This window comes from Coregonus lavaretus (assembly GCF_964263955.1).
Source record: "Coregonus lavaretus genome assembly, chromosome: 33".
In the NCBI taxonomy this organism is placed as follows: Eukaryota; Metazoa; Chordata; class Actinopteri; order Salmoniformes; family Salmonidae; genus Coregonus; species Coregonus lavaretus.
The window spans coordinates 9,986,998-10,009,542 of record NC_140020.1 but is presented as its reverse complement, the minus strand read 5'-3'; the positions used below and the strand labels follow the sequence as shown (position 1 = coordinate 10,009,542).

General features: G+C 42.8%; 2 protein-coding genes across 2 annotated transcripts in view; both read right to left on the bottom strand.

The window, feature by feature from the left end:
• LOC311108556 (zinc finger protein 292-like) overlaps positions 1 to 17,258 on the bottom strand; it is a 28,602-nt gene extending 11,344 nt beyond the window's left edge. The window contains exons 1-6 of the mRNA XM_084151210.1: positions 17,079 to 17,258; positions 1,781 to 1,935; positions 1,346 to 1,424; positions 930 to 1,065; positions 551 to 753; positions 96 to 232 (exon numbers count right to left, since the gene is read on the bottom strand). Coding sequence (XP_084007336.1) covers positions 96 to 232; positions 551 to 753; positions 930 to 1,065; positions 1,346 to 1,424; positions 1,781 to 1,935; positions 17,079 to 17,240 — 872 coding nt within the window. The 5' untranslated portion in view covers positions 17,241 to 17,258. The remainder of the gene's footprint in view (positions 1 to 95; positions 233 to 550; positions 754 to 929; positions 1,066 to 1,345; positions 1,425 to 1,780; positions 1,936 to 17,078) is intronic.
• Positions 17,259 to 19,967: 2,709 nt separating this feature from the next.
• LOC311108104 (5-hydroxytryptamine receptor 1E-like) lies at positions 19,968 to 21,113 on the bottom strand (the record flags this gene model as incomplete). The annotated part of the gene is made up of 1 exon (XM_084150742.1): positions 19,968 to 21,113. One exon carries the CDS (start codon positions 21,111 to 21,113, stop codon positions 19,968 to 19,970), a length of 1,146 nt encoding a protein of 381 aa, XP_084006868.1.
• Between the last annotated feature and the right edge of the window lie 1,432 nt (positions 21,114 to 22,545).

The following is a 22,545-nucleotide window of genomic DNA, read 5'->3' as shown; positions in this document are numbered from 1 at the left end:
AAATGGGTAATAACACAATATTAATACATTTCATATGTCAAACAGAGATAGGAGGGGTGGGCTTTAATGCAAGAAATGTAGCGCTGTGATCTTACCAGGCACAGTAAGTGTCTCCTTGGAGAAGCTGACGTGTTAGAAAGGCAGAGCATAGGCTGAAGGCTCCCCTCTCATCCCCTTCCGACTCCAGGTTACAGATCATTTCTAGTGCATCACGGCAATCAACCTTGGAGAGCTGTCGATAAAAAGGAAGAGATACATTGCATTCAAATGATATTTCAATGTGGTATCCAACAGTTTCCTCTTGTCTGCCTCAAGCTGCATATACATTTTTTCCATTGAATGGCCTGCCCTCTTGTGGACAAAAGTCTCAATTTTATATACTAGAAAACAATAGAGGACAGAGCCATTCTGATTGGTGCAATGAATCCACGGAGGCCTGACAGTTAAATCATTAAAATATATATGGGTCCTGTTCAAAAGTTGTGGACTATATAGGGAATAGGGTGCCATTTAGGACCCAACCTGTTTCTAGCAGACTGTCCCAACCTACCTCCTCCATTAGTGGTTCCTGTGCTGAGGCAGAGCACAGGCAGACCAGGTACATCTGCTTAAAGTGCCCTTTTCCTTCAAACTCAGGACACTCTGCACAAGCCCTTGCCAGCAGTGCAGCCCTCTCCATGTGGTTCTCCTTGATAAGGTGCTTTACTCTCATCTCCAGAAGAATGGGTCCCTCCAGTTGAAGGAACTTGTGAACTAAAGAAGAGGATATTCAGATTCGTACAGAGACAATACAAATACAATTCTGATATAAAATGCTGGTTCAAATGTACAAGACTTGAATAACAACTAGTATCCAAAGTTGTTCCTGGATCTAGACGCACCGTTGTGCACAGGGATTTCTTTCTTTACAGTAGTAAAAGAACACTCACCCTCCTCTGTTTGTGGCGACTCGTTAGAGAGGAGACTGTGCAGGGTGCTGTTGGTCCACACACCAGTCTCCTGGGCCACGGCAGACAGGAGGGCCAGCTGTGTGATGCCATTCTCCTTCAGCTGGGAGTGGGCTGACTGCAACACACAGGATTCACTCAGTTACAGTATTCTCAAAGCCGTAGGTACTTTAAGAAGCAATTACGCATGAGTACTAAGGACAAAATTAGTGGTGCATCCTTGCAACACACACAATATTATCTCAAAAACAGACCAAAAAATTGTATCTTATCTTAAAAGACCGTTTCCTGAACAGATGAAGTAATACAGTAATCCTACAGGGTAGTTTACATCAATATCGCATTGAAAATAAAAAGGAAACATTTCATCCTCTGCGTGACATGACTAAGCATTTTACCTGAACAGATGACTTGAACTCTTCCCACAAGGCATCTGGGAAATGTTCTGGCAGGGAGAGCAGCAGCTCTACACAGCTCCTGAACAACCAATATGAAATCAAATGAGCCACCCAAACAGCTCATTTCATGATGACTAAAGCCTTTATTTTGTGCAGTGATTTAAACATGATCATCTGGAGAATAAAGGCACGTCTGATTGGTAATGATCAAGAATCATAACAAAGCACTGTAAAACAAATAGCTGGAGGTGGTGTTAGCTAACTTTAACCAATGTTTTATACGATACAATTCTACATCTGAAATAAGGTATAGTACAGTAATTCATCTGATGTGCATTTCAAATTATGTTCTTCTAAAAATCTCATGGGTACTGATCTTACATGGAGAACAACAAGCAGGTTAAACCCCTTCACCAATAAGACAGGCATACTCACAGTGAGAGACGTTCAAGTACAAGGGGGACGTTTTCACACTGGGAGGAGAGGCAGGGGGAGGCCTGGGCATAGCTCAGCAGGGCCACTGTATACACCTCCACCAGGGGCAGGGGCTCCTCCTCCATCCTCCATCGACCAGCATACTCCACCAGAGTCTAGAGAGAGCGAGCGAGGGGAAGGTTACACTCAATTTTCTCTTATGCACTAATGATGTCATCCACAGAGAGCTATCCACAGAGAGCTACAGATGTTTGATATCTTTAGATGCAATATAGTGCCTATCACTCTACTACTGCCTAAATTAATTTGCAACAGGAGGGGGCCAAATTGCTACAATTAGCCTACAAATGTTTGTTGTATGTGAAATGACAAGCAGTTGTAATGCAACCTGTTTAGACCAGTAGAATAAAAGACTGAGCTAAGCTACCAACCACTTCTTCATTCATGGTGGATGTGGTTTAACAAAACTTGAGGCAACGTTTCTCCAACATCCTAAGGAATAGGTGTAGCCCCTTTCCATCAAAGCCGAGAGGGCTGGGCAGATGCCCACACAGAGAGCAGTGAGACCCTGGAGAGGCAAGACAGACAGATGGGCCTGGAGGAGAAGCCATGTTCTGAGCAGCATCAAAAGTTCTGACAGCTTCTCTGTGTCAGGCAACTCCTCCTCAGAGAGAACTAGGTTATAAATAGGTTCATGAGAACTGTGCAATGACGAATAAATCTGATTTAAGTGAGAAACCATACAACTTTATTCTGCTCTGGATGGAGAGGGCCAACACATTTCATGGCCTATGCTACATGTGTGTTATTATTAGCTACCCAGTATTGTTGAATTATTCACAATCTCAGTGTACCTTGGCATAGAAACAACAGTCTACGTTATTGTTAACGCCGCTGCATGGATGGACTTCGTCTCAGATGGCTCGGTAACAAAAGCCTGCTAGTGGAAAAAGCCTTTGCAGATTGGTGAGGCTATGGAGAATTCTCTCCAGTAACAGCTCCCTCTTTAGCTCTTCAGGAAATAAAGGCTAGCTGGAGACATGGCTGAGGCTAGCTAGATGCTAGAACATTGGGCTGGGCGATATGGCCTAAAAGAAATCTACATATTTTTTCAAATTTATGGGTGATTCACTATATATATATATATATATATATATATATATATATATATATATATATATATATACACACACAGTGGGGAGAACAAGTATTTGATACACTGCCGATTTTGCAGGTTTTCCTACTTACAAAGCATGTAGAGGTCTGTAATTTTTATCATAGGTACACTTTAATTGTGAGAGACGGAATCTAAAACAAAAATCCAGAAAATTACATTGTATGATTTTTAAGTAATTAATTTTCATTTTATTGCATGACATAAGTATTTGATCACCTACCAACCAGTAAGAATTCCGGCTCTCACAGACCTGTTCGTTTTTCTTTAAGAAGCCCTCCTGTTCTCCACTCATTACCTGTATTAACTGCACCTGTTTGAACTCGTTACCTGTATAAAAGACACCTGTCCACACACTCAATCAAACAGACTCCAACCTCTCCACAATGGCCAAGACCAGAGACCTGTTTAAGGACATCAGGGATAAAATTGTAGACCTGCACAAGGCTGGGATGGGCTACAGGACAATAGGCAAGCAGCTTGGTGAGAAGGCAACAACTGTTGGCGCAATTATTAGAAAATGGAAGAAGTTCAAGATGACGGTCAATCACCCTTGGTCTGGGGCTCCATGCAAGATCTCACCTCGTGGGGCATCAATGATCATGAGGAAGGTGAGAAATCAGCCCAGAACTACACGGCAGGACCTGGTCAATGACCTGAAGAGAGCTGGGACCACAGTCTCAAAGAAAACCATTAGTAACACACTACGCCGTCATGGATTAAAATCCTGCAGCGCACGCAAGGTCCCCCTGCTCAAGCCAGCGCATGTCCAGGCCCGTCTGAATTTTGCCAATGACCATCTGGATGATCCAGAGGAGGAATGGGAGAAGGTCATGTGGTCTGATGAGACGAAAATAGAGCTTTTTGGTCTAAACTCCACTCGCCGTGTTTGGAGGAAGAAGAAGGATGAGTACAACCCCAAGAACACCATCCCAACCGTGAAGCATGGAGGTGGAAACATCATTCTTTGGGGATGCTTTTCTGCAAAGGGGACAGGACGACTGCACCGTATTGAGGGGAGGATGGATGGGGCCATGTATCGCGAGATCTTGGCCAACAACCTCCTTCCCTCAGTAAGAGCATTGAAGATGGGTCGTGGCTGGGTCTTCCAGCGTGACAATGACCCAAAACACACAACCAGGGCAACTAAGGAGTGGCTCCATAAGAAGCATCTCAAGGTCCTGGAGTGGCCTAGCCAGTCTCCAGACCTGAACCCAATAGAAAATCTTTGGAGGGAGCTGAAAGTCCGTATTGCCCAGCGACAGCGCCGAAACCTGAAGAATCTGGAGAAGGTCTGTATGGAGGAGTGAGCCAAAATCCCTGCTGCAGTGTGTGCAAACCTGGTCAAGACCTACAGGAAACGTATGATCTCTGTAATTGCAAACAAAGGTTTCTGTACCAAATATTAAGTTCTGCTTTTCTGATGTATCAAATACTTATGTCATGCAATAAAATGCAAATTAATTACTTAAAAATCATACAATGTAATTTTCTGGATTTTTGTTTTAGATTCCGTCTCTCACAGTTGAAGTGTACCGATGATAAAAATTACAGACCTCTACATGCTTTGTAAGTAGGAAAACATGCAAAATCGGCAGTGTATCAAATACTTGTTCTCCCCACTGTGTGTGTATATATATATATATATATTTATTATTTTTTTACGTTTTAAAAAAGGTCAATGCATTTCAAACAGTCAGGAATAATCTAAAGAAATAAGGGCTTGTAAAATTATACCTAGGCTAAATATACAGTGCTTTCAGAAAGTATTCACACCCCTTGACTTTGTTACAGCCTGAATTTAAAATGGATTAAATTGAGATTGTGTCAATGGCCTACAAAAAACACCCGATAATGTGAAAGTGGAATTATGCTTTTAGAAATTTTTACAAATTCATTAAAAAAGTGAAAAGCTGAAATGTCTTGAGTCAAAAAGTATTCACCCCTTTGTTGTGGCAAGCCTAAATAAGTTCAGGAGTAAAAATGTGCTTAACAAGTCACATAATAAATTGCACAGATTATCTTTTAATGACTACCTCATCTCTTTACCCCACACATTCAATTATCGGTAAGGTCCCTCAGTCAAGCAGTGAATTTCAAACAGATTCAACCCCAAAGACCAGGGAGGTTTTCCAATGGCTCGCAAAGAAGAGCACCTATTGGTAGATGGGTAAAAATAAAAAAGTAGACATTGAATTTCCCTTTGAGCATGGTGAAGTTACTAAATGACACTTTGGATGGTGCTTTAAAACGGTTATAGAGTTGAATGGCTGTGATAGGAGAAAACTGATGGATCAACAACATTGTAGTTACTCCACAATACTAACATAAATGACAGTGAAAAGAAGGAAGCCTGCACAGAATACAAATATTCCAAAACATGCATCCTGTTTGGAATAAGGCACTAATGTAAAACTGCAAAAACATTGGCTAAGAAACTAACTTTATGTCCTGAATACAAAGCGTTTTGTATGGCGCAAATCTAACACAACACATCACTAAGTACCACTTCATAGTTTCAAGCATGGTGGTGGCTGCATCATGTTATGTGTATGCTTGTCATCGGCAAGGACTAGGGAGTTTTTTGGGGGGGATAAAAAGAAACGGAATAGAGCTCAGGACAGGCAAAATCCTAGAGTAAAATCTGGTTCAGTCTGCTTTCAAACAGACACTGACAGACAAATTCACCTTTCAGCAGGACAATAACCTAAAACACAAGGCCAAATATACACTGGAGTTGCTTACCAAGACAACATTGAATGTTCCTGAGTGGTCTAGTTACAGTTTTTACTTAAATTTACTTGAAAATGGCTGCCTAGCAATGATCAACAACCAACTTGACATAATGTGCAAATATTGTACAATCCAGGTGTGCGCAGCTCTTAGAGACTTACCCAGAAAGACTCACAGGTGTAATCGCTGCAAAAGGTGATTCTAACATGCATTTACTGAGGGGTGTGAACACTTATGTAAATGTGATATTTCTGCATTTAATTTTCAATAAATGTGCAACATTTTCTAAAAACATGTTTTTATTTTGTCACTATGGGGTACTGTGTGCATATGGTTGAAAAATAATATATTTATTACATTTCTAATTCAGGCTGCAACAAAAAAATGTGGACTAAGTCAAGGGGTAAGAATACAGTGCATTCGGAAAGTAGTCAGACCCCTTGACTTTTTCCACATTTTGTTACAGCCTTATTCTAAAATTGATTTTTTTTTTATGTCCTTAATCTACACACAATACATTGGGTTGTTTGAGTGGCACGCCATATTGCCAATTTTGACTATGTGGCTGTGGAATCTTCGTCTGGCTGATAGCTCTCACAGCTCTTCCATTCGCTGTCTAACTACGTGCCTGCAGATCATCATGTCAATTCAAACACTCAGGTAATTAGAACTAGCATTTGGCCTAGCTAGGCCAAGGTAGATAAGGTAGGTTGACCAGCCTCATCCTGAGCATAGCTGACTAACGTTAACTTAGCTAACTACACAGCCACAAATCTTTGCTTACTAGCCCACGTGTATGGTAGCTACATTTGAGCTGTGACTGATCAGTAACTTTCATATTTGGCTAGCTAATGTTATTTAAGTCATAACGCCTGAAAAGCCGGTGTTTGGAGGATATATTGGCATGGGTGTTGTTAGGCCAGCAAACTGTGCCAATATATCCTCCAAACACCGGCTTCAAGGGCATTATCACTTTTATACAACGGGTTAATAACATATTCAAATAATGATTGACATTTTCATACAAAACATTGATGAATTTATTCATACCATTTCATTCTTCCACGAGATATAGTCCCGACACAAATCTATGGTTGCTACCCAAGTCGGCTGGTCGTTCGTGCTATCGGTTCGGTTGCCAGAGACGCAACCCAGCCGTTAAGTATTTTTTTCTGTATCTATGGACATAGAAAACGTGCTCTCTCGTCAGGTCACTGTTGTTCAGAGGAGCTAGCCAACAACACAGCTAAAACTTCAAATTGAAGCTGGAAAGACCGCAAACTAGCTGCATCTCGTTTCGTTTTCCCTGTTTTCTATTGACATTTCTTTGTATATATCCATAAAAATTATGCCAGCTGATTCATGATTTTGACCTGCTGAGATTTAATTTCAACATTGAAACAATGTTGCAAATGTCAGAGAAACAGACAAAGTTTATACAAATATCTGCTGTTGAAAACCAAATGCTAGCCTAAAAGAAATGGGAGATAATGTCTAGATGCTTTTTATAGTGGAGATCAAGTTTATAACTTGCCTGGCTGGGCTGGTGAGACAGTGGATTGCGCAGTGAGATGGAACAGAGTAAATAGGCATTTCAATGTCATAGCTTTAGCCGGTGGTAACTTGTGGAATAGACACCGGCTGGAATATGGTTTTAACCAATCAGCATCCAGGATTAGACCCACCCGTTGTATAAAGCTAGTTACTACAGGGTGAATGTGTTACCTTGTCGGGCAATGATGAATGCCCCAAAATGTCAAGCCCCAACTTGGGCATCATCTTGACGTGTCTCTGAGATCAGAGGTCCCCTGGACTAAGACTCCAACAGTTCCTGGAGGATGTTGGATCAGAGAAGACCTTCAGAAATGTGCCACTGCAGAAAAGAAAATGACGACGCTGCCTTCAGGGAAGTGAGAGAGAAGCTTGTGGATGATGTCTGTCATTTAGTGTCTCAGCATTTTGGAAACCTGGAAATGGGAATCTTGAAAGCAGCCTCCCCTCTCTTTGACCACTCCAGCTGGCCAGATGACCTCGATGTACTCGCTATATTTGGTCTGGAGGAGCTGAAGTTGTTTACAGACCACTTTAGCCACATCCTGGAGGCATGTGAGGACTTCAAGTCCTCCACAGATGCAACACGTGAGTGGCTGGAGCTCAAGGTAGCTGTCCACCGCCACAGGTGCTGTGGCAGCGCCTGCTGCAAGCTACTGTTGGGAGGCCAGACCAGTCCTCCCACATCAGGGTAATGGTAGAGATAATGCTGGTCTTTCCCATGAGCTCATACAGCTGTGAGCAAGGGTTCTCGGCCATGAAGCACATCAAGTCAGACTGGCGGTCCAGCCTGTCCACCAGCATGATGAACAGTCTGCTGCTGAGCTCTGTCCATGGCCCGGAGACTGAGCACTACATCGCATAGAGGGCCGTGAGCAAGTGGTGACACTCAAAAAGGTCAAGACGACCATTCAGTGACTGAAGAGGGAGGGTGAAGCAGAGAAAGTGAAGGCTGGGGAACACACATACTTTACTGTATATTATTGTTATGTTGTTTAATGGGGCAGCTGGTGGTGGATCGTAATCTCTAACTTAAAATGACTCAATAACCAGTTCACAATAACATTGTTCCCTCTTAGATATATTGTATACATGTGGTTAACATGTTCAATTAATACATTATAATGTGTCTGTTTTCATCAAGGTTTGTTCTTAACAAATTAAGTGTCTGTATCAGTCTCAGAAATACACAAATTACTTTAAAAGCACTGCAAATGATCTAGACCCATGTTGGCATATAAAAACATAAACATTAAAGTATTTCATTTTGGGAGGGTTCAAGTTCAGTTTGGGACAGTTGAAATTGCACTTCGGAACGGTACCGGGACGGTGAGGAAAAAAGTTAGTCGCGAGCCCTACCTGCCAGGCCAGTCACCTGCAGGAGAGAAGTGCAGGGAGGCAAACTCAGCTATGCACAGGCAGCTCCATTAAAGCGGCAATCTTAAGTTGAAACAATAATAAAGTGCCTCCCCGCCCATGTTTTGGCAAAAAGCTAAGGGATGGGGCTAGACAAATGTTTACCACGCTCAAATTCATAGACAGAGCTATGGATGCAAGGACTGAACATCCATAATATCAAAACTATAGTTTTAACCAGGTTGAGGCTATATGGTGTTTGTTTACATTTACTTTGTTTACAAACAATGGAGTAAATCAAGCTTATATTTTGGGTTCTGATGGGATAGGACAGTTGAACTAAGCTCATGAGGCATTTATAAGTTACAGTGGGGGAAAAAAAGTATTTAGTCAGCCACCAATTGTGCAAGTTCTCCCACTTAAAAAGATGAGAGAGGCCTGTAATTTTCATCATAGGTACACGTCAACTATGACAGACAAAATGAGAAAGCAAAATCCAGAAAATCACATTGTAGGATTTTTAATGAATTTATTTGCAAATTATATTATGGAAAATAAGTATTTGGTCAATAACAAAAGTTTCTCAATACATTGTTATATACCCTTTGTTGGCAATGACACAGGTCAAACGTTTTCTGTAAGTCTTCACAAGGTTTTCACACACTGTTGCTGGTATTTTGGCCCATTCCTCCATGCAGATCTCCTCTAGAGCAGTGATGTTTTGGGGCTGTCGCTGGGCAACACGGACTTTCAACTCCCTCCAAAGATTTTCTATGGGGTTGAGATCTGGAGACTGGCTAGGCCACTCCAGGACCTTGAAATGCTTCTTACGAAGCCACTCCTTCGTTGCCCGGGCGGTGTGTTTGGGATCATTGTCATGCTGAAAGACCCAGCCACGTTTCATCTTCAATGCCCTTGCTGATGGGAGGTTTTCACACAAAATCTCACGATACATGGCCCCATTCATTCTTTCCTTTACACGGATCAGTCGTCCTGGTCCCTTTGCAGAAAAACAGCCCCAAAGCATGATGTTTCCACCCCCATGCTTCACAGTAGGTATGGTGTTCTTTGGATGCAACTCAGCATTCTATATCATAGGTAGGACTGGTGGAGTTGTTGCACATGCAGCTAACAAAAACATATGGAAATGTCTGCTCTACCCAAAATTACAACCAAATAATTGCAGCATTACCGCAAAAATGGAAGAGTAAAGTGGAAGGGGGAAAAGCAAGGAACTTGTCTGTCGGCCCTGCATTAAAGAATATAATTGGTTAAAGAAAATTGTGATAAATTAAACTGGTATACATTTTTATTTAAGGACCAAAGGATTGACAGCCGTCCCATATAGATTGCAAAATAGTTGGGAAGAGATTTTTGACGTACCGATTCCATGGCATAGTGTTTATGAACTGATACGCAAAACGACGCCGGATTCAAAACTTAGACTTTTTCTATTTAAATTATATCAAATTCTTGCTACCAATAGAATGTTATTTATATGGGGGATACAATCTTCCCAGCTCTGCAGATTTTGCTGCGAAGAGACAGAATTATTAGATCTGATTAGATTTGTTTTGGTACTGTCCATTTGTAGCTTGTTTTTGGACACAGGTCCAGGAATGGCTAAAGGATTGCAATATTTACCTGGAGCTAACCCTGCAGATAGCACTACTGGGTGATCTGAAAAGTCATAGCCAATCAATCAATAACATAATAATACTTTTAGCAAAAACATGTATTTTCAATCTGTAGAAACAATGAGAATTGAAGGGTTCAGAACTTTTGTAAAACATCACAGTTGAAAAATATATGGCAAATAGAAATCCAATATGGATGGTGTTAAGAGATCGATGGGTGGTGTTGAATGGAGTTGAAGGATGGGACTAATAACAACTAATAACAAGATAACTAATGTAAAGCATACCGTGTCCATAATAAGTATATAGGTTGAGAGCTTTTGTGAAAGAGCACAGTTAGAAAGATATGTGGTCCTCTGTAGCTCAATTGATAGAGCATGGCGCTTGTAACGTAGTGGGTCCGATCCCCGGGACCACCCATACGTAAAAATGTATGCACACATGACCGTAAGTCGCTTTGGATAAAAGCGTCTGCTAAATGGCATATTATATGGCATATAGAAGCAAACCGGATGGACATCATGAAAATTATTGGAGAGGTTGAGGGTAGAGGAAGTTCAGGAGTAAAAACAAACAAAATAGAATGATTGTAATATTGACTGTGTCCATAAAATGGATATAGTATGTATAAGCTGGAAGTAGAGGCCTAAGCATTGTTGTTCACTAGTTTACTCCAATTAGGGGTGGGGTTGGAAAGTAAAAGGGAAATATATATTTTTAAAGGATATGTATATGTGTATGTATATATCTGCAAGAAAAAAAAACATATGGGGGATTGGAAGTGATGCAGACAATTACATTGATGGAAGTTACAATCTATCTGCAATATTAAAGCTGATATACCCCCCCCCCAAAAAAAAATATATATTGTTTTTGACCAAGTGCGCATGTGCCTAATCCACCTCTTCTACACCTCCTGCAATATTAGTAATGGAATTAAAACACGCTAAATAAAGCATTCCTAGAATTATAAACTGGTTGGTTCGAGCCCTGAATGCTGATTGATATACCACGGCTGTCAGCCAGACTGTATACCATGGGTATGACAAAACATGTATTTATACTGCTCTAATTACGTTGGTAACCAGTTTATAATAGCAATAAAGCACCTCGGGGGTTTGTGGTATATGGCCAATATACACCAGCTAAGGCCTGTATCCAGGCACTCCACGTTGCACATAAGAACAGCCCTTAGCTGGGGTATAATGGCCATATACAACACCCACTCAGGCCTTATTGCTTAAATATACAATCAATCAATGTAAAAACTAGGGGTGTAAATGTTTAAACGTCTACACCCCTAGTAGGGAAATTGGGATCCCTAATGGAAAAATCCCCCCCCAAAATTAAAAGCTGGCTCACCTGCACTTTCTCTTCGCTAATGATGTGAGTGTGTGTTCAGTCTTAGGTCTGTTGAGTGAAGAATATCCTAGCCTATTCACTGATGATCGGCCCTGCTTTACGGAAGTTGCGAGGCATTGTAAGCCAAGAAATTGCGAAATTCCAAATGATGAGCAAAATGTTTAAATGAGGCAAAAAGATCACACTTCTACAAAATCGAACAATCCAAAGAAACGTTGGCACTCTCTGAAACTGCTGGGCTAAAGCAAAAGGCTCATAACCAAAGCAAGTAACGTCAATCTGAGCAAAAATTGTCACTGACAGAGCTTCAGAGTTCCTCTGTGGAGATGGGAGAACCTTCCAGAAGGACAACCATCTTTGCAGCACTCCACCAATCAGGCCTTTATGGTAAAGTGGCCAGACGGAAGCCACTCCTCAGTAAAAAGGCACATGACAGCCCACTTGGAGTTTGCCAAAAGGCACCTAAAGAACTCTGACCATGAGAAACAAGATTCTCTGGTCTGATGAAACCAAGATTGAACTCTTTGGCCTGAATGCCAAGCGTCACGTCTGGAGGAAACCTGGCACCATCCCTACGTGACGCATGGTGGTGGCAGCATCATGCTGTGGGGATGTTTTTCAGCGGCAGGGACTAGGAGACTAGTCAGGATCGAGGCAAAGATGAACGGAGCAAAGTACAGAGAGATCCTTGATGAAAACCTGCTCCAGAGCGCTCAGGACCTCAGACTGGGGCAAAGGTTCACCTTCCAACAAGATAACGACCCTAAGCACACAGTCAAAACACAGGAGTGGCTTCGAGACAAGTCTCTGAATGTCCTTGAGTGGCCCAGCCAGAGGCCGGACTTCAATCCAATCTAACATCTCTGGAGACCTGAAAATAGCTGTGCAGCGACGCTCCCCATCCAACCTGACAAAAATTAAGAGGATCTGCAGAGAAGAATGGGAGAAACTCCCCAAATACAAGTGTGCCAAGCATGTAGCGTCCTACCCAAGAAGACGAGGCTGTAATCACTGCCAAAGGTGCTTCAACAAAGTACTGATTAAAGGGTCTGAATACTTATGCAAATGTGATATTTCAGGGGCTACAGTGGACTATGCTTTGGAGGGGGAGGGGCAGGTAGCCTGCACACATACTGGCAAAGATTTTCAGCTGGCCGCTTACACTGGATTTTTGTTGTTGTTGTGGTAATGGGGGGGGGGGGGGTCCGGAATGTAAAATAACGTTATTAACCGGTTCCCATGCTTCAAAAAAAATTATGCTTCTGTTCCGGAACAGTATAGATCACTTTAGTTCCCAGTTCTGATTCTGTCCCTCGAAAAATTTTATTTTCCGATTCTGTTCCCTGAACCGGTTCCAACCCCTGGTGGTAGACGTAACTTCATTGCCCGGCCCTAGCATTCACACATATGCAATAGGACCATTGTTCTTCATTGTGAATAGACTGGGAATTTTAAGATTTTATCTTACCCTTTAATGGAAAACCGAGTTTAAAAAAATGTCTGTTTAAACGTTATACAAAATTGTCTATTTGTCACATCCCTAACGTACCCTATATTGTCTACTTAATCTACTTACATTAAATATTATTGTATCCCGTGTAGTGCGGGTGAAACAGATTGATGACCTTCAAATCAAAATCAATTACCTTTCCTGATGCTGGTTCAGCCGACCTGTGCGCGGCAGTAATAAGGGATTTTATTGGAAGTGCTAGAGAGGTGGATTTGGCGCATGTGCACTTGGTCAAAAACAATACTTAAGATTCTTTCCAGACAATGCATTTTTTCGGTTGCATGCAACTTTTTTTGGAAGTATATACTGGATGTAACTGCAGTAATAACAATAGTTACTCAGCGAAACTCCATTCTTTGGTAAGTACCGAACGTATTTTGACATTATTAAGCTTGAAAAGCTGGTGAATGGCAAGGTGAATGGCTGCTTCCTGGGCTTAAAAGGAGAATCGCCATATTCAACATCTCCTGTAAACCCAGATTCTGGTTCAGTCCTGATCCTGTCAGCTTAGAGTAGCCTTATTACTTGATAACAAAAACAAGGCTCCACATCGCGGATCAGATCCACAGATAAGTTGTAAACCCACATATGCTGGTAAAATGTTATATTTTCAGTGTGTCAGCACAGGGATATAATCCATCAAACCCTCAGAGAGAGAGAGACATAGCACAGCTGCCAGACACAGGATGTATCCCAAATGGCACCCTATTCCCTATATAGTGCACTACTTTTGATCAGAGCCCCATGGGCCTTGGTCAGAAGTAGTTCACTATATAGGGAAACGGGTGCCATTTGGGGCGCATCCACAGCTGAGGTCAGAGGTCATGTGTATTTGATTTCATTGTAAGCTGCCCAGTGCCTGCAATAAGCTGTGACTGGGATGTGTTGGAGGATCTGCTGTTCTCCTGGCTCTCTCCACAACCCCTAAACATACCGCTACTGTCTGAAACCTTGGCAGTGACCACAGTAGGCCTTTATAATAATAATAATAATAATAATATGCCATTTAGCAGACGCTTTTATCCAAAGCGACTTACAGTCATGCGTGCATACATTTTTGTGTATGGGTGGTCCCGGGGATCGAACCCACTACCTTGGCGTTACAAGCGCCGTGCTCTACCAGTTGAGCTACAGAGGACCACTGCACTGGCCAACATAAATTATAACTGGATGTTTGGATTATCACACAACTTTCTTTAGACTGGAATCTAAAGAAAAGGTAGCCTTAGAATTGCAAATAAGTAAAACCATCAAGTGTTCTCTTACCTAGGGTAAATAATCAATTTAGCGTATATAAATGTAATACAGACTATTAATGTATTGTGATTGTAATTATGTAATAATGCCTCAATAAGACTTTCCTCGTGAGGGGCGCTAACTAAATACATAGAATCCCATTTACCACTCCATTTTGATCTGGTCCAATTTAGGTAGAACGGAGGCAGGAGGGGTACCTGGGCTGCCCGGTAGACATCTGGTAGAAAGCACAGACTAACACCAACAGCACAGTGGGATCATCCATATTCATCCCCATCCATGCTGTGACCAGGGGTAGTGGCCTGTCTCAAATGTCTCTACTCTCCAGACAACACATGGCATCCTGAGACCGAGCCGGGGTCAGGTGGGAGGAGGAAACTGACAACACCTGACACACTCAGCTGCATGATGCTTGAAAGAGCACTACCCCCAGGTGCTCTGCTTGATGAGCAGAGTGGAGGCTGGGGAGCCATGCATATCTAGGAACCCAGCTAGGCACCTGGGGGTAGTGCTCTTTCAAGCATCATGCAGCTGAGTGTGCCAGGATAGAAAACAAGCAGTTCTCACACACAGACAGGAAAAGGGAAATGCAAAACAATGTAAGCTGTTTGAAAAATAATGCTGTATTGTCATGAATCGCCAAGAGATACTTTTTTAAAAGACGTTATTTTGTAAACACGTTGTGCTGAATTCAAATGTACATGGTGGGAGATGAATGCCAATTTAAGTGTGAAAATCCGTGCCTACTGCAGTGGCGCTCATCTGTTCTCTCTGTGTCCTTCCATCCTCCCACACAGCGCAAGGACAGTTGTTGCCTCTAGCCACAGCTAATCACACATGCTTGATATTCTACTGCAACAATGGCTGCCACATCAAAGTCCAAAAACTCTGTATGTAACAAGATTCAACAGAATGATAAACAGCATGCTAATGAGGTCTGCTACTGTTCTTTTAGACCTCTGTTCATGTTTGTTACAATGCAAATTATTATTGTTACTGCAATTCAAGTTGGTTTAGCCAGGGCCAGCTCCAGGCATAAGCGGTCGCTTAGGGCCCCAGGCCGCTAGGGGGCTCCAAACCCCAAAAAAATAAACACGTTTTTGGGGGTCGGGGGGGGGGGGAGACTCAGTCAGGGTCTCAACTTACTGTTGAGAGTTATAATGGCAGAACACACAAGGTGCAAGTTCGAAATTTGGTTGTGCATGAGCAATTCTCATCTTATGTCAGTCACTCAATTAGCCATGTCAGCTAACCATTTTTTGATTGGCAAGTTAGTCTAGCCAGCTATCTAAAGTTGTAGTAATCATGGCCGAATACCCAGGGGCGCTGTCCTCCAGGGGGCCCCTATTGATTTTGTTAGTCACTCTCACTCAGATATCATTAACATGGCATAAGTCATGGCAAAATGTATAGAATTGCAGGTAATTTACTTGAAAACGTAAATGTTTCTCTCTGCCGTGAAGAGGGGGGCCATGTTTTGCCGTGAGGACTCTGGAGGACTTCTAAAGTAATTTTACTATCACCGCCTCAGTCATGAATGGTACAAGCCCTTGACTATGAGCTAAAAAATTTACATGAAAACCAGGTGTATGGTGAAGTAATACAGTTCTCATTTTTCTTCTTCATCTGACACTACCCAGTCAACTGAAAACTTGGCCAGATGAAATATGGGTCAGTAAACCAATAGCTACATGAAAGGGGCAAGAAAGTAAAAGTGGGGCAGCCTCAGTAGCGCATCAGACTTGATGGGAAAATGTGTTCAGCGAAATCAAAAGGAGTTCACACCGTAACATAATAACCTAACTCAGGTGTTTTCAAACCTTTCCTCTGGGACCCCCAACAGTCCATGAATTTTACCTAGCCTATACCATAGCTATAACACACCTGATTCAAACTTTTCAACTAATTTCAAACCCTTGAATAGGTGAATCTGGTGAGGGCTAGCAACAAAATTGTGAAACGTCTGGGGGTCCCCGAGACGAGAAGGTTTGAAAACTACTGTCCTAGTTAAATCAATAATAATTTATTTTATAACCCACATTAGGAACAATGGCTAAATGGATACAGTTCCAGTTTGACAATCCGAGACCATGCAGACACAAACACCCCACATTTATTTGAGACCTGTCAGCAAAAGATGCGGTGGTGTGTGCAGGGCCTATCCCATTGCAGTGAAGGCAGAACAAAGCCATTTGTTCGCTAGTTAGCTACTAGCTAGCTAGCTACTTGATTAACGTTAGCATACTAAATTAGTAGCTAGCCAACTACAAAGCTGAGACAGGCATGGTCAGTTTAACGTTAACTTTATCAACGGCCATAGAAGTCAGCGTCCCTGCGTAAGCTATACATGACAAAGCAAGGCTGATGATGCACCTCCTCACTGCGCCTATAATTCAATAAGCTAGCTAGCTATGTCAGCACAGTATCAAAAGGGTAACTAGGCTAGACAGTGTCAACATCAAATCAGTTAGCTGGCTAACTGGCGTCAACTACCGCAACGTGCGAACGTTAGTCACATAACACAATAGCACCAGCTAGTGTTACAACAAGTATACGTATGCTTATTTTACAGAAATAATTAAACCGTTTCCCCATTGACAATGGCAACATTATCCAGGATTGGAAACTAGCTTTAGCTAGCTAACGTTAACTATGCTAATGCAAGGCTCGAGGGTTATTTTGGAATCGCCAGCGCGCACAGTGAAAGAAAGAACTTACCTGGCAAAAGTGTTGGCAATACTGAGTAGACGACTGAGCCGGAGAGTCCGTACTGTTCTTCAGCGCAATTGCTAATTTTAGCAATTTCTCTCGGAGTGCCCCAATCGTTGCACTGGTATCGGTCTGTGCGCTGAGGTTTTGTTCGGCCTCTTCGTCCGCCATCTTCACACCCAACTCCGTCGCGTACCACTGCCGCGTACGCAGACAGCATGTGACCAGAATAATTAACGCACGCATAATGAAATGCCACTGTAGTCCACGGAGGGGCGTAGCAGTTTTGACAACTCTGTGGTAGGTAGCAGGCTGCACGTATGTTTTTTTTGCGTGCAGGCACTTAACTATTATAAATCAACAAAACTTGAAGACATCAAGAGGCCAATCAATTATGAACATTAGGTTATCAGCTCAAAACATCACTTCAGTGAATGATTGTATTCATCATTACAATCAGGTAAGGTAATAATCTATCAGTCTTATAAAGCCCTTAAAAAATATATATATATGGGTGCAGAAGTCAGTTTCTCGCACAGGTCTTTGGTCACTCACATACCATCTATTGTAGCCTAGTATGGAGGGATAAATACCTACAGTGAAATCAGTGGAGGCTGCGGAGGGGAGGACACCTCATAATAATGGCTGGAACGCAGGTGTGCCTGTATTTCGCAGGTGCGACTGGTGTAGTAAAACCAATTGAGACAGTAATGTGCAGTAATGTCTAACAAGTAATATCTAACAAACCAAAAAAGTGTTAAACATGACAGCTTTGCACACTATTGGCATTCTCTCAACCAGCTTCACCTGGAATGCTTTTCCAACAGTCTTGAAGGAGTTCCCACATATGCTGATCACTTGTTGGCTACTTTTCCTTCACTCCGCCGTCAGACTCATCCCAAACCATCTCAATTGGGTTGAGGTCGGAGGATTGTGGATGCCAGGTCATCTGATGCAGCACTCCATCACTCTCCTTCTTAGTAAAATAGCCCTTACACAGCCTGGAGGTGTGTTGGGTCATTGTCCTGTTGAAAAACAAATGATAGTCCCACTAAGACCAAACCAGATGGGATGGCGTATCGCTGCAGAATGCTGTGGTAGCCATGCTGGTTAAGTGTGCCTTGAATGCTAAATAAATCACAGACAGTGTCACAAGCAAAGCACCCCCAAACCATAATACCTCCTCCTCCATACTTTACGGTGGGAACTACACATGCGGAGATCATCCGTTCACCCACACGACGTCTCACAAAGACACAGCGGTTGGAACCAAAAATCTCCATTGCTCGTGTTTCTTGGCCCAAGCAGGTCTCTTCTTCTTATTGATGTCATTTAGTAGTGGTTTCTTTGCAGCAATTCAACCATGAAGGCCTGATTCACACAGTCCCCTCGGAACAGTTGATGTTGAGATGTGTCTGTTACTTGAACTCTGTGAAGCATTTATTTGGGCTGCAATTTCTGAGGCTGGTAACTCTAATGAACTTATCCTCTGCAGCAGAGGTAACTCTGGGTCTTCCTTTCCTGTGGCGGTCCTCATGAGAGCCAGTTTCATCATAGCGCTTGATGGTTTTTGCGACTGCACTTGAAGAAACTTTCAAAGTTCTTGAAATGTTCCGTATTGACTGACCTTCATGTCTTAAAGTAATGATGGACTGTCGTTTCTCTTTGCTTATTTGAGCTGTTCTTGCCATAATATGGACTTGGTCTTTTACCAAATAGGGCTATCTTCTGTATACCACCCCTACCTTGTCACATCACAACTTATTGGCGCAAACACATTAAGAAGGAAAGAAATTCCACAAATTAACTTTTAACAAGGCACACCTGTTAATTGAAATGCATTCCAGGTGACTACCTCATGAAGCTGGATGAGAGAATGCCAAGAGTGTGCAAAGCTGTCATCAAGGCAAAGGTGGCTATTTGAAGAATCTCAAATCTCAAATATATTTTGATTTGTTTAACACTTTTTTGGTTATTACATGATTCCATGTGTGTTATTTCATAGTTTTGATGACATCACTATTATTTTACAATGTAAACACTTAAAAAAAAAAAGAAAAACCCTTGAATGAGTAGGTGTGTCCAAACATTTGACTGGTAGTGTACATATGAGATGAGTAATGCAAAATATGTAAACATTATTAAAGTGACTAGTGTTCCATTATTAAAGTGGCCAGTGATTTCAAGTCTACGTATATAAGGCAGCAGCTTTTAATGTGCTAGTGATGGCTATTTAACAGTCTGATGGCCTTGAGATAGAAGCTGTTTTTCAGTCTCTCGGTCACAGCTTTGATGCACCTGTACTGACCTCGCCTTCTGGACGATAGCGGGGTGAACAGGCAGTGGCTCGGGTGGTAGTTGTCCATTATAATCCTTTTGGCCTTCCTGTGACATCGGGTGCTGTAGGTGTCCTAGAGGGCAGGTAGTTTGCCCCCGGTGATGCATTGGGCAGACCGCACCACCCTCTGGAGAGCCCTGCGGTTGTGGGCGGTGCAGTTGCCGTACCAGGCGGTGATACAGCCCGACAGGATGCTCTCAATTGTGCATCTGTAAAAGTTTGTGAGGATTTTAAGTGCCAAGCCAAATTTCTTCAGCCTCCTGTCTGTGTGAGTGGACCATTCCAGCTTGTCAGTGATGTGTATGCCGAGAAACTTGAAGCTTTTCACCTTCTCCACTGCGGTCCCGTCAATGTGTTTGTGTATGCATGTGCATTTATAAGCCATGATTATTATTGGTCAAAGTTTGTGTTTACGCAAAGAGCAAGAAGCATTACTTTAAAAAAAATATTTTTATTTTGAAAAGCACAACATCACATAGCCAATGGACACACTGCATGTAACTTTCCTTCATATGTTCCCTGATGGGACTATTCTGTAAGTTCAACCTGGGCCTGCAAATCTATGCATGCTCCTTTCGTCTGAGCAGTTTCTTAAAGGCCAACTTAAAATCCTCATTGAAGCTGGTGTAAAGTAGAGGGTTAATAAGTGAGTTGATGTAGCCCAGCCAGGTTAGGAAGTCTGATACCTGGGGGGAGGCAGTTATGACCTGTAGGCCCACAAGGAGCTCCTTCAGAAAGAAAGGCAGCCAGCAGAGGATGAAAGCCCCGAGGATGAGGCCCAGGATACGTGCTGCCTTCCTCTCCCGGGAGGTACAGATCTGGTTCCTCTCATCTGCCCCATCCATATCTGTCTCAAATGAGGGTATACGGATGGTGTCATTGAGCCTGTCAAACTCCAGAGTGGGGTCTGAGGTGGATAGGTCCGATACGCAGAAGGTGTGTGCCACACGGCAGTGGTTCAGAGAGTTCTGGCTGTCAGTCTTCGTCTGGCTTCGGCTGCTTAGGTACCGCGATGAGCCCCGTTTCTGATAGAGCGTCTTAGCAGCATTGTAAATCCTATAGTACAAGATGAGAATAAGGGTCATGGGGATGTAAAAGGCCCCGAAGGTGGAGTAAATAGTGTAGCCCACGTGGTCATGCTCTATGATGCACTGATTTGGGCCGTGGCTACCGGGCCTGTGTCTCCAGAAGAGGGGTGGAATGGATATGAAGACTGAGATGACCCAGATGATGCCCACCATGACAGCTGCCCGGCGGGCCGACCTCTTACGGGCGTACTCGATGGCCTTGGTGATAGCCCAGTAGCGGTCCAGCGCTATGACACACAGGTGCAGGATGGAGCAGGTGCAGCAGGTCATGTCCACACTTAGCCAGGCCTCACACACCACCTGGCCCAATGACCAGGTCTCTGTGGCAATGTAGAGGATGCTGATTGGCATGACCAGGATAGCCACCAGGAAGTCAGTGAACGCCAGGGAGCAGATGAGGTAGTTGGCAGGCAGGTGGAGCTTCTTGGTGGTGCAGATGGCTGTGATGACAGCACTGTTGGCTAGCATGGTGAGGAGGGTGAGTAGCCCAAGAATAACCACCAGCACCACCATCCTATCTGTGAACACCACCACAGGGAGAGCGCTGGCTGGGGCTCCTGTGCTGTTGGTGATATTGGGCCCTGTGGAGCTGTCCCCAAGGTACCTCTCCATCTCCATCTTCCCCAGACAGGGCCAGCTCTCCCCCTGTGCTGGGCAAACTCTGTCCTAGGAATAGGATCCACACTATAGGTCAGTGGTCACCCTGTAACACACAAAACAGACATATACAGTACATTAGTTAGGCCTCCTGTAGCTCAATTGGTAGAGCATGGCGCTTGCAACGCCAGGGTTGTGGGATCGATTCCCACGGGGGGCCAGTATGAAAAATGTATGCACTCACTAAACTGTATGTCGCTCTGGATAAGAGCGTCTGCTAAATGACTAAAATGTACAAATCTAAATTAGAAAGTGAACATATTTCATAATTGAACATGTACACACAACTGTCACAGTGACCTTAGTGAAAACTTGTTTTCAGTAGGATACTTTCATTAGAATTCAAACAAGTACGCTAGATGTCATTTTATGTTATATCTCTTGTGTAATAACTGCTTAACACTGGAGGGTACAGTGTTTCTTTGCTCTAGCAAACTTTAAATGAATCTTTGTTTTTTTCACCTGCCTTTTTAATCAACAGAGATGCCCTTGGTAATTGGAGGTTGTTATACAATAGGAGAAAGATAGACAATAAATGTAAAATAGTGCAGCCCATGGCAGTAATTGAGCTTCTGAAAGGTGAGGGGTTTGGATTTATAGTGGAGACTTGTTAATGCAATATCATTTGGGAGATGAAAAGCCACTTAACACAGCAAGTACTTATAAAACCGAGGGGTCCTAAAGTGGAGGACACACTGATAATTGTCACTGATATATTTTTTGTTTTGTCTATAATTAAACATATATAAAGATATTTTACTGTACCAATCAGGGGGGAACTGTTAAAACACCCTGAAAGAGAATACAGAGGAAAATATACAGAACAGTGAGTGAATATAATAACAAGAACAACTCCAGCACACTGGTAATCTTGATGCTTCCACCAATGTAATGGATCATTTTGACCAAGGTTTCAGTCTAAATCAACCTTCATCAGGGTGAGTGAACATAGCATGTGGCAAGTGTAAATGAGACCTAATGATGTAAAATGGTTGATCTATCTCATACAATGTCTCTCGTCCACTCTGAGAGGCAGAAATATTGGCCTTTCTATCTGCAGTCAGGCTTGAGAGACTGCTGAAGGACACAGCTTGAGGAGGCCAATTCATTTAGCTAGACTCGGTAGACGGAACATTTCAATGGCAGCTGTCAGCATTGAGATGGTTCACTACTGCCCCTAGTGCACCTCTTAGTACAGACCTCGCCTGAGTCAATATAATTACTGACAGATGGGCCAAGGCAGGGTGCCCAGGCTGGTAATGATTTGCATTAGTTAACAAAGCAGAATGAAATTACTAAGACCATCCACTTGGTGAGAGTACAGGGAAACACAGCAAGGATAGTTCAGGAAAAAAGTGTTGGAATTTATAATACAACTCATTCAACATGATCT